The 12887-nt window shown below is 38.1% G+C and overlaps 1 protein-coding gene across 1 annotated transcript in view; it reads left to right on the forward strand.

Moving 5' to 3' along the window:
- The first annotated feature begins 4836 nt into the window (after positions 1–4836).
- ABI3BP (ABI family member 3 binding protein) overlaps positions 4837–12887 on the forward strand; it is a 130243-nt gene continuing 122192 nt past the window's right edge. Inside the window, exon 1 of the mRNA XM_065742019.1 lies at positions 4837–5003. Coding sequence (XP_065598091.1) covers positions 4925–5003 — 79 coding nt within the window. The 5' untranslated portion in view covers positions 4837–4924. The remainder of the gene's footprint in view (positions 5004–12887) is intronic.

Below are 12887 nucleotides of genomic sequence, written 5' to 3' on the forward strand. Positions count from 1 at the left end.
GACTGATTGTGGAGGAACTCTTCTGGAAAGGATTTGGGGGTCCTGGTGGATAGCAAGGTGCTCTGGAGCCAGCAGTGATCTCTGACAGCACACAAAGTCAACAAATGTCCTGTACAAGAACATGGCCAGTAGATTGAGGGAGGAAGTTATTTGCTGTATGTTGGGCTGCATCTGGATACTGTGTTTAGTATTGGTCCCTCCAATGGAAAGAAAACAATTCTAAACTGAAGTGAGTCCAGTGAAGTTTTAGCAAGGTGAACGGGGTGTGCAGAGGTTGTGAAGACAGGCCAGGTGAATAGACTTGTTCAGTTTGGAGAAGTGGCTCCAATGGTACCCAGCAGGAGTCCTCTCCATGTCTTCATGGAGGTTGCTGAGAAGACAGGGCTGGACAGTGGTACATACTAGCACCTTGAGAGATAACAGGGACAAGTTGAAATGAGGAAGATTCACCCTGGATATAAGGGAAAAGAGTTTTCCCCATGAGGATGGTCAAACAGTGGAGCAGGTTGCCTAGCAAGACTGCAGGTCCCTTCCTTGGAGTCTTTCAAAACTGTTGGGCAAAGAGCTGGGTGGCCTGATCTGTTTTCATGGCAGAGTGGGACAGGTGGCTTTCTGAGATCCCTTCCAAACGAGGCTGTCCTATAATATGGTAGAATTTACTGAAGTAGAAGTTTACTGTATGATATACATTGCAATTTTTATGACAATCTTATGTCATGCTTTACAACAAATTCTGTCTGAGTACATAATGTAGAAAAACAAAGTGAAGTAATGAAGTGCGTATAGTACAGCTGGACATACCCAGTAGAGTTGAACAACATAACTTATCAGATGCCCTTTAAAATGTGGTAACACAATATATAACATGAGAGAAAACAAAATCACAGGTGAATACAGAATTTTGTGATGCTAAGGAATAATTAGCAAATGTCAAAATAAAGCCCGAGTAAAATAATGCAAAAATACTGAAATCAGGGTGGAGCTGAAAACCTGGGATTACACCAATTCTCCATCTTAAGTATGATAACGTAGGAGAAAGTGAAGCACTAAGCATACTGTGTCATTTGAGCAATGAAGACTGCACCAACATAAAATAATAAACTCATTGAGAAAATAAAAAATGCCTTAGTTACCTCATTCCATGTCATGCAGAACTTTGGAGAAATATGCAGCCTGCTAGTAAAGATGAGTCACTGTCTGAGATTACAAGTGTCAAATGAGTGAGTGCTGGAACATTTGATAAACCATAGAACAAATTGTCACGAGAGCCAGCTGTTCTGCTTATCCCTTTTGACTACTCTTCTTTCATTCACGTTTGTCTCTGAGCTCACTAATTTTCAGATCTGAAACTCAGTTTGGGATGAGGATGCAGTAATCCAGTGACACTGTCATTTATGTGCTGTTAAATAGGAGAACATCTCACTTCACATATGACTGATAGATTAGCAAGTTACAAAGAACCTTTGATACCACGAGATTTCAAAAATTTGCTCCTGGTAGTAAGAAAAGAAGGATGAGAAAGAAAAAAAATAATCGGATCCTCTCAGAATGATTTTCCTTTTTGAGCAACATCTGTGTGACTGTTCTTTGGTGCCTTTCTTTTTCTGTGGGCCTTTAGAGTTGATCCTGTTCCATTTGCAAGAAAAGGAGACTGATAATGGAGTAATGTGCAAGAAAATAATAATTATAATTAACATTTATATAGCATATTGTATGAAAAGGGTATTTCTCAATTGGCAACACTGGTGAAGGATACAGTATAAACAAACCTTACTATGAAGAAGATGGGTCAAGTGTGCTGAAAGTAAGTTTTTACTCCTAGCAAACGCAGAATGGTGTTATTGTGCTTTACATAAGGGAGAGAGAATTTCATTTTTAAGGTTGTTTTACACATTTGCCCTGTTTTAGATTAGAAAAGTAAGGAGTTGAGTCACCTTGGCTTTGGCTTGTCAAAATAATCAGGACTGATAGATGAAACAGAACTGAGCCCAAATTTCAGCAACAGAGTATTTGTATTTGGAAACAAAATGTAAAATCCCATCTCCTGCTTTCCCCAGCCCCTATTCCCCCACCTTTCTCTTTTCCTTTCTTTAGTCTTGTTTTTACTATAATCACTGGTCTGGGAACTATTAAAATAGAACTAGAAAGGCTCTGTTCAGCTCTCAGACTAGCAGTGATACCATCTTGTTGGAATCTCTGTTTTTTGAGATCTGCCCCAGAGAGAACCAGTGAAAGGTGAGGTAAGCAAGTAAATGTTTGAGTATTTGTCTTTGTTACTTAAGCATTAATGTGGTGCTGAAGAGGAGGAGTTGTTAGGGGGCCAAATCTTTTGCCTTTTGCATTACTTTTCCTGAAAAGTTTTCTGGGTGATCTGAGATTTTCATAACTGTTATTACCTCGTTTTTCTTGCGTTTTTGCTAAGGTTTATCAGCACAAAACTAACTGAATCTCTTGCATTTAATCCTCTCCTGATGTGGTTGTAGGAGTCAAAAATTGCTAATGTAATTTCAGGTTTGTGTGGATGAGAGAATCCTGAGGATCTTCTCCATTAGGTAATTTCTGTTGTGAAGTGTGATGTACAGATTTTATTTCTGTGAAATGAAAACAGAGACTGCCTGTGTTTAAATGGAAACTGTGGAGCAGCTCTCCAACAAGAGAAATGCAACAACTGAACCCAGGAACTCTTCCTGTTTCTTTAGTGATTCTTTCACTGTAGCAGGCAGTGTTCAGTTAACTGCAGAAAGATTTAGGAAAGAGGAAGGCAGAAATAGGTGTGTTTTTTCCATTTGTTTTGTGCAACAGAACTTTCCTATAAAAGGTCAGCACTGTAAGAAAAGTAGTGGGCAAAATTACTGATCACATGGAAGTTACTGACAGAGGAAGCGCACTGGAAAAAGAGAATGTTGTATACTCTCAGAGTCCAAACTCCATATTGTTTGACATAAATTTACACTTGCATCTGCTTATCAACCTATAATTGCCTCTGTTGAAATCTGTACTTGTTAAGGTGGAAGGAAATGCAGTGTGACATGGTTCTTTAAAATCTGGACTGACTTGAGCTGTTATCTACAGGAATGATCAGAGGGAAAGGGTCCTGGAGTCTGCCAGAGTTTCAAGGGGAAGGCTGAGTGTTTGGCACACCAAACAAAGAAAAACTGTTTGGATAACGCATAGAAGGGAAGAGGAAAGGTGGAACTGGCAGCAGAGGAGCAAGTGGTTATGATAGCAGGAGTGAGACTTTATCTATCTCTGTAAAATGCAATAAAATCTGTATTGTTATATAGCCAAATAGACAGTATGTTTCACTGAGGTTTTCCAGAATTGAAACTGGTCTTTGTATCCTTTTTGAAAGGTGTTCTGTGATCTTTAAAAGGAGAGTGAGTTGGCCATGAGACAAGCCAATAGAATCCACTTTATAATAATACAAAAATAGCTGTGTGTGACCCACAATTAATTCTCCCATCCCTTCTCTTAAGAAACTGCTCCATCAAATGATTGATTTTTTTCTTTTTGATTTTGAAATGGAAGAAACAGAATATACTTCATTAAACATTTTGAAAAATAGCTTTTTATTAAAAAAAAAGAAGGGGGTGGGGAGAGGGAGGAAAGAAAAGCAACATGATTGCTCTGTGTATTCAACTTTCTGTGCTTCCTGTCTTTTGGAAAACTTTGGCCACCAGGTGTGGTCAGTGTTTTTGGACACTCCTATCTGTCCCTGTGACCTTTTCAGTATCTTTTCATCTCATCCAAATTTATCTATTCTTAGTGTTAATGTAAAACAACCCACTTTCAGAGTCTATATCCTCACAAATATCCTCACAAAGACCCTTGAGTTAATGGTGTACAGAAATTTCCATAGGGGTGAGCCTGTGACACTGACTTCCAACTCACTATTCCCAGATATGAGTAGTAAATCAGAAAAATATTTTCTTGTGTTTTTGATGGGGAGGAGGAACAATGGGGAGCAGAGAGAGAAATCACTGTTTAGTTTAATACATATAAACTCTTTGGCTCTACTTTTCCATATGCAGAGACCAAATCCTTCCTTACTCATGTGAAATCTTTTTGTTTTGCTCCACCCTTTTCTTCCCACCCTCTCAGTTATGGACAGGACCAAATATTATTCTTAGTTGGCTCATTGCAGAGTGAAACAGATTTTAGTGGAATTAATTAATGGAATTTCTTTTACATTTAAAATTATGTAGTTTATGAGAGGGTCTGACCCCTGGAAAATACATTGCCTTTTTGCTTTTACTGAGTGTTGTTCCCAGGGACTCAACAGCTGTGTACAGAGGGGAAAATATAAATTGCTTTTCAAGTGACAAAATCATGTATTAAAAAGAACATTTAGTTTTGAAAACACAAATCTTTCACTGAATAAATATTTATCTTGCCTATTTATAATGTCATGTCAAGTGTAAGTGGTATTAATTTTGCATGAAGGAAAGACAAGTCTAGAAATCCTAAGCAAAATCTTGAGATTGCAAAAATGCTGAGTTCAATAGAACAGCAGTTTTTTGAGCAGCGTGAGTATTAATTTTACAGGTTACGTCCAGTTTTCTTGGATAAAGCAGTGAAAATACTTATTGGAACAGTTTTCAGTGGATAGGGGTTTTGAAATACCTGATATTATTTGTGTGATATTTACATGATCAGTCAAGAATCTATTCTATGAGGTGGAAGGACCTTGGGAAAAAAAAAAAAAAAGATTGTAGGGGGAGCCTGATTTTTTTTTCACCACTAATTCTCCTTTTCCAGTGGGAGTGAATGATGTCATCCTGTCTCCTCCCACTGTGTGAGCTACGCTTGTGTCAAAGTGTTGCTGCCTCTTGTCACTGAGAGTACCGTTCCCTTAAATGCAGCTGCAGTACTTTGGTGTGATACCTGTCAGAATCACTCACGGTGCGAGGTCTGGCTTGTAACCATGATGGCAAGATTGCTCCTTCTCCTTTTCTGTGGATATATTGCAGTAAACCTGGGAAGTGCTCAGAAATTGCCAAGAGGCAAGTAGCTATGACAACTTTCTGGGGTTTCTGTTTGTTTTTCTTCTGTTGTCGGGCTTTTGTTTGTTTGTTTTTAATGCTCTTGTTTTCCATGGAAATTTGCTTTCAACAAGATAGGAAAGCTTAGGGTAGTTGAAAAGGTAAAAGGAGATCGGTCAACATGGCAAGGTCTAAGTACCAGAGAGCAACTTTAAAGCTCCAGAATTAAACAATTAGAAATGCTTTTATTTTATCTCGTGTCCCTATGAGAAGTACTGTGAAACAGCATAACTCTATCATGATCTGAACAGTATTGTGTAGGTTTCTGGTGTGGGATTTTAAAGAAAATGTAACTAAAGAAAATGCTCTGTGCTGCTGGCAGATGATTTCAGCTCTGTCTTGAAATAACTTTTATGCTTTCCGTTTATATCCAGCATTAACATTTGAATAGGAAATTACTTTTATAGGTCAAGTTGCATGCATTTTGAAGGAGAAAAACACAATCTATTAAAAGCAATTACATTTCAAACCTTTCTTTCCACAAGAAAAATACATTCCCCCATACCTTTGAGAATATTTAGCTACACATCTCTCCTTATGTCTGGAAATACGGTAGTTTTACAGAGATGGTAGGGATCCTTCATCTTCTTTGCTAATGTAATCCATGTAACGTTGTCTCTTACTATAAAAGAACAGTCTTAACATAAAACAAATTTTTTTTGTATCTAGATCGTAAAGCACTTTGTAGTATCTTGGCATTAAGCAGCACTTTCACAACTATTTCTGTACTGCACGTATTGCTCTTGCTTTGTAAAAATGCTTGCCTGAGTGCACTGTGCTTTGTAATGGATTTCACATCTGCAATATGCTGCTACCAGGAATAGTTAAAAAGGAAGATGTGATTTAATTCCTTATGACAATGTTCAGTAAGAAATTAGCACATTTAGGGCTTCCTATGAGATTCTTATTCAATGGTGGGGAAAATAAAAATTCTGTGGAGAAGAAAGGGGATTCTCATGCTCCCGCTCTTCTTGTCCTATATAGATATATTTTTTAGGTTTTTCTTCTCTTTCTTGTAGTGCTCTTTTGAAAATGACTTCTTTTTAAGCTCATCTTCTGGAGTCAGTGTGGAGTTTTCTGCATGCTATTAATTTGGAGTAATGAACTATGAGCAGTTGATACTGTGGGCTATCAACTGCAAGCGGTTGATAATACTGATGTCATTCACATTGAACAGACTGAAAGATGTGAGCTTTATCCAAAAAGTCATCTGTAACAGTCTCATAGTAGAATTTTACACTGGGCAGAGAGGAACCTTCTAGGTATTGTCAGTTTTGAAGGAAGAAATTTTTCTAGTATTCATCTTTTTAAACAGTTTCGTTTGATGTTCTGCTTGCTACCATAGAATGATGGCTGTAAATTTACTATAACTGAATTTCAAATAAAGCTACCAGTCCACTGTAGTCAGTGAAAGATTAATTCTGGGATATAATTCTTTTTACTGTCCTAAAATAACATTGCAGAAGTGAAGTTCTGCTTGCCAAATGCAGGTGGAAACTTCATGTCAACAAAATAGTTCTTCAGAAGGTGGTGAGGTACTGGCACAGGTTGCCCAGTGTGGTGGTGGATGCCCTGTCGTTTGAGGTCAGGCTGAATGGGGCTCTGAGCAACTTGACCTAGCTGTAGGTGTCCCTGTTCATTGCAGGGGAGTTGGACTAGATGATCTATAAGGGTCCCTGCCAATTCCAGTGACTTTGATTCTATGATTATAAAGATTCTGCTTTTGTAGTGTTAAAATACCAGCCTATCTATCTTCTTTGCAATATTTACACTGGACTGTGCTGGAAAAAAAAAAAACCACCAAAAACCAAGTATTTTATTACCTAGCTGTTTGTAAATGTGCAAAGAATTGTCTTTGTCTACACCACTTCTATTGGATGGAACATACAGAATGTTTTCCTAATCAAAGAGTATATTTTGATCTTCCGCTAGTTTTAGAATGAGTGGTAGTATTCTGTGAAATCCACTGAGCTACTTTTCTCTCCAAGTCACAAGCTACTTAACTGAGGCTGCGCAGGGACCAGTGGAGTCAACTTGATAACTCGAGGGTGAATAATCTAGCTGAATTTGCTTTGTAATGGTGTATGTACTCATGAACAAGTTTTCTTTTTATTGTTGATATTGCCTTGGAATTTTCATGTTCAGTTCATCTCTTCAGGAGGTAAAACACACTGATCTCTTGTCTTGTGGACTGGGATTTCCTTTTAGTGATAGAAGGTGAAAGAACATCTTGCCTTCAGCAGCTGCAAAGGAACAGTGCCAGTACGCCCTTCAGATGTCAGTGGCTTTCAGTGCTATTGTGATTTTGTGTGGATGTGCTGTTCAGGAGGTTAGAACATGTGTGGTTCACCACACCAAATATATATATATATTTGCTTTCACCTCTGCAAGCATGTGTTTGAGTAGAATGACAAAGAAAGTTTTGTTGCTGTTCTCAAATTTTCTTTATCAATAAACATTTTCACCAGTGACATGCAGGTCAACAAGAGCAAGTGTTGGATTCTGCACCTGTGGCTGGGCAACCCCAAATCCATGCACAACTTGGGGACTTGAGGCTGGAGAACAGCCTCAAAGGAGGGGAGCTGGGAATTCTTCTTGACATAAGTTGAACATGAGCCAGCAGTGTGCCCTAGCAGCTCAAAAGGCCAACAGTACCCTGGGGTGTGTGAGGCCCTGCACCCCCACCAGGCAGAGGGAGGGCTCGTCCCACTCTGCTCCGTGCTGTGTGGCCTCACCTCCTGCACTAAGTCCAGCTGTGGGTGAGTGCCACAATGTCTAATAGAAACATTATGAGGCTTCTATGTGTTCTACACTGTAATAGTTTTGTTTACTTAGAAAATAGTCAACTATGTATTTTTGGTCATGTTGTAGTGGCCTCAGTACAGATTAATGTTATTTATCTGTCAATTCTTTGTCACCTTTACTGTACCAAATAACAAATGATTAGGTGGTTATAAGCCATGTCACAATTCAGACTCTTGCTATTGTAAGATTTTGCAGGCGTAAGTAGAGGTTTAATTGAAGAAGGAAGGTTAGTCATTATGTTTTCCTGTGAAGGCAATACCTTTTTTAAAAATTGTTTGTTTTTCAGTTGCTGAAAATGTTCCATGGTCCATGGGACCGCTCTCTATGTGTAGGGACACAGAACGACAGAGCAGGAAATACTGGCACTTATTTAGGGACCTTCCTTTGTCAAGTACTTGAGCCACTGCTTCTTCAGCTATACCTAGATTCCAGAGTTTTGTGTTTCATCAGAAAGAAAAGAGGCTTGGGCATTTTTGACTCACTTCTTTTATTTGACTATTCTAATTCTATCCAATATGTAATGCTTCACTTCAACACTGCTATACTTGGAATGTTTTACTGATGTGAATGATTCACAGAAGGAAACAGTTGTGGTGCATAGGTGTCCGAGATATTATTTATCATACTTTCTTTGAGTGTTATGATTCCATGAAACATTAATGTTCAATCCTTGATGAAGGTAGTATGGCCTTTCTAGACAGGAACTGAGTACATAGAAAAAATCTTACTTTTTGTGGATGAATTAATAAGCAGAGCATCCTGAATTTGAGAGGAAAATGGAAAAAAAAGCAAAGCCACAGAATCAAGAATAAACAAGTTTCAGGACACAATCCACAAAATTGTACTGCCTTACAAACTGTGTTTCACTGGTATCATTCCAGTTGGACCTGATACAGATGTTGTTTAAGGCAACAGTTGTGGAACAAGTTCTCAGTGTTTGGTGAAACAGCATTTCATGGTTTTGACTTTGTCAGTTGACTTTCCAGTTACAACACAGATGTGCATAGATCTGCACTTTTTGACTATAATCTGTTTCTGATAGTTTTTGTATATCTTCATGTCCTGTTTTCCTTTGTGAGAGCTGAGAAGAATTTGGAGTTGATCCATTTTTGTAAACTTCTAAATTTAAAACATTTTCAAAAGAGAGGAGTCATATCCATTTATTTATTTTGCCATGTTTCTGACCTCTGTGGCTTTCCTACAATTTGGTTTAGTCATCAGGTAGACTGGAATTCAGGCCCATCCTTGTTCCACTTTCCAGGAGTCAGGCCTGTCCCGTTCTGCTTTCCAGGAAACACTAGGGAAACCTTAATTCGTCTCCTTCCTTGTTGCTGCCTTCTAAGGAGAAAAGGAGTAGACTTGAGATGGCTCACGAAATGTGAAAAATCCTGATTTACAGACCTACATGGGGATAACCAGATCCAGAACTTTCTTGTTTCTGCAGTTGTCAGCTGTGGGGATAAGAGGGAAAAATAATAGTTTTAAATTATCTTTTTGTTTGGTAAGTATACAGAAATGTTAGAAACAATGGTGGATAACCACTAGCTAAGATTTGTTTTTATGGTAAGTATAACTGACATCCCTTTGAGAGAACACTGTATTTATACTACAGTTCCAAACTTACCATTGACACTTGTGAAAGGAATGGGCTAATTTAATTCATTGCTAAATTTGTTGCCTGTGCTGTGTTATGTAATACTTCTTAAGCAGAGATTGAACAAGCATGTGTTTTTACTTACTGGTGTCAAGCAGTTAAAACAATATTGAGTTATTACAATACATTACAGTCACTGTACTATAACAGCCAAGTTGATCTTTAAACTTTTGTGCCACATGCAACTAAGCAGCATCCCTCTGGCACTTGTAGGCAAGAAGAACAGAAACTGTAAAATAGGAAAAAAATCAAAATTTGTTTATTTGAACGTATAAGGAAGGTGGTGTGTCAAAATGCTTCAAGAAGAGTGAAAAGACTTTTCATATATTTCTTTCTCAGCAGTTTACAAAACATTTTTCTGGAGTCTGCTTTTCAAAATACACAGTGTTTCAACCTCCAGAAAATATACTGCAATAAATAAGAACCAGTTTGGACAAAACAACTGATTTTCTTGCATTTATTTATTTATTTTAATGTCTGGAAATATAATGTTATGGTTTTGTGATTTTTGTTATATTACTGATATTCCACATCATAGCATCATGTAGTGTGCTGGGAGTTAAAGAGTTAATGCTCTTGGTCTAGTGCCAAATATGCCAAATATGGAAATGCCAAATATTTTGATCTTCAGTTATTTTTAAAATGAGTGGTAGTATTCTGTTAAGAGGGAAGGTCTGACGTGACAAGCAAGCTTAAATTCCTCTGCATCTCTTTACTCTCCAAGTCACAACCTGCTGAGCTCCAGTGTCCCTGCTGCTCTATAGGGAATGGTAGAATCAATCTGATAACCAAATTTTCTTTCTAGTGATGTATGTACTCATGTCATCAGGTTTGCGTGAAATAGTTCTGTTATGTTTAATGGTGCACCATGACAATAAAGTTATTTGAGAAATCCCAAAGGAATTCTTTATCTTGTGTAACTGAGTAACTAGGATCTTCAGTCAGTAGAGATGACATGGTAAATTTGTCTCCTCCTTTGCTGAAAGTGAAAACATCCCATAAGAATTCTGGCATTGTAGCCATTCATTTAAACAAAGATAGCTTATCACACAGTTGTGTCCTAGGATTGCTTGAAAATATATCAAAACTTGGTACTGAGTGTCAGACTTCCGAGTCCAAAGATGATCAGTAATACCAGATTTCCATTTTTATGCTGGCACTAGCAGTGATATAACAGTGATAGATGTGGGTGGGTTCTGCCAGCATTAAATTCCAGAACATATGAAAACTTCTAAAATGATCTCAGTGCTGGGTGATCTGTATAGCCCTCTACTTCACTCTGACTTTCAAATTCACAAGTATCTCTTTCAGACTATTATTTTCAATGTACTTTTCATGTCATCTTCTGTATCTAGACTTTGAGCAAGGCAATCTATTTGACTCACTTGAGGAGGGTCTGTAAGCTAGATGATACTGTTGCTGTGTGGCCAGACCCATCTGTGGATACAGTGGACATGTGTGTCAGTCTGCACATCTGTTGAGGGCCAGTGCTGTGGATGGCCACTGGTTCTGATGTTTTGAAGTGTTTGGGCTTACCAGGTGTGTTCTACACATTACATGTCCAAACAGAAAGCCATCTGCTCCAGGGGGAACAAATGGCTAGCAGTAACCTGCCAGTCAGAACTGTTTATGCAGGTCCTAGAGGATTTATTTTCCTTGGGGAAATTCAAGTGCAGACTTGAAACTGGTGGTGAGCTGAATACATCTGTGGGTGTGGAATGTTTTAAACTTTGGCTTTTCTGGGAGGTGGTCTGAGATGCTCCCTGGCATAGGCTACAACCATGTCCTTAATGTCCTTATAGACTTTCTATGGAGGGAGACTTTTATCTGTTCTTAAAAGGCAGTGGCCCTAAACAGGACACTGTAAGGAAAAGAGTCCAGTCTGTAGAGAAAGGGGACAGCTAGAAGCAGATTACATGCTACCCAAGCTTGCCTGGCTCACCCTAGATCAAATGCCATTACTTAGAAACTAGGTTTTCTGTAAAATAGGCTAGATGCATGTTCTATAAGTTTGCTTTAGATAATTGTGATCTATTTTGTTTTGCTTTGAGGATAGCGTTCATAAAACTGACTCTTGGCAAAAATCAAGCCCTTGTGTAGGCAAGGACCAGAACAGTCCCTCCAATGTACTGAATATGTCATTACACTTTGACCAAATTAACCCTAAGTCTCCCCACTTGGACAAATCAGTGTGAGATGTGAATCAGAAACAGGTCAAGCTTAGAACCATCAGCTGAATTTCTACTGTTGATGAAGTTGCAATTATACTTTGGCCACCAGAATTCAGTGTTTTTGTGCTCATTGCCTAACCAAAGCAATGCAATCAAAACTAGATACGCAGCTAACTTATATAGGGATGATTACAATAGGAATGCCAACTCAGAATCTTCAATATTTCAGAGTTACTGGAAAAATATATGGGTAAAGAGTTGAGGCACTAGCTATTGGAGGTACTAGGTATGCTAAAGTTGGGCTTACGGGGCCTCATTCAAGCCAGAACAAAATGGATTCTCGAAGTAGGAGGGAATTTCTAGTGTTACTTCTGCTTTTTTGTATGCTAATGTTTTACATTATTCTTCAAATCTGCTCAGGAAAAGCATAATTCATTGAAGCAGTTAGAAGCTGTAGTATTCTCTCCTATCAAAACCAGTTGTGGCATCAGTTCATAAATCTATAAACAGACACAGAGTGCTTGGTATGAGTTTACATAATTAATGCTTTAGAAGCCTGGCCAATTTCAGAGTACTGAAGTGCATGTGGGATAACGTTATTTTTGAGCTTGCTCTGGGAAAAAAATATCTCCTTTTGTCAGCTCCTTGCCACTGCTCTACATTTATTATTCACATTAATTTTTCTTTCTATGATGTATAAATCTGGAAACATTTTAGAACACAGTTATGCTTTGTTCAATAATACAAATACATAAAGCTATATGTAAAACTGAAATGTTGTTTTTCTGACTCTGAAATGATTCTGTCCTTACCACGGTTCAAGCCGGTACATGAACAAGAAAAATGCACAATGAAAAAAATGCAAGACTTCAGGCCATATAGCTTATCAGTTTTCATTTTAAATCTCAATGTGTCTGCACAACATGTCCAAGCATGTGCTGAAAATAAAAGGCATGGGTGCAATAGTCTGAAAATTAGTATTTGATTTGTGGGATGCAAAAATAGGAAGAAAGCTATTGTCTGACCAGAAAATTTTGGCTGAGTTCCATTATCTCTGGCTCACACAAAGACTGAGGTGGGTGGATTGGCAATGTACTGTTCTTTATTTATAGAGCAGTGTATGCTTGTGCATGTGTGTTAGTTATATGGTTAGAGAAATGGCTTCATTTGGGTATGGGAAGCATGAATTCTTTTAGGTTGATAAAGAACTGTGTT

Source organism: Cyrtonyx montezumae, unplaced genomic scaffold (genome assembly GCF_038088225.1).
Source record: "Cyrtonyx montezumae isolate F1298 unplaced genomic scaffold, pur_monq_1.0 scaffold_3, whole genome shotgun sequence".
Taxonomy (NCBI): domain Eukaryota; kingdom Metazoa; phylum Chordata; class Aves; order Galliformes; family Odontophoridae; genus Cyrtonyx; species Cyrtonyx montezumae.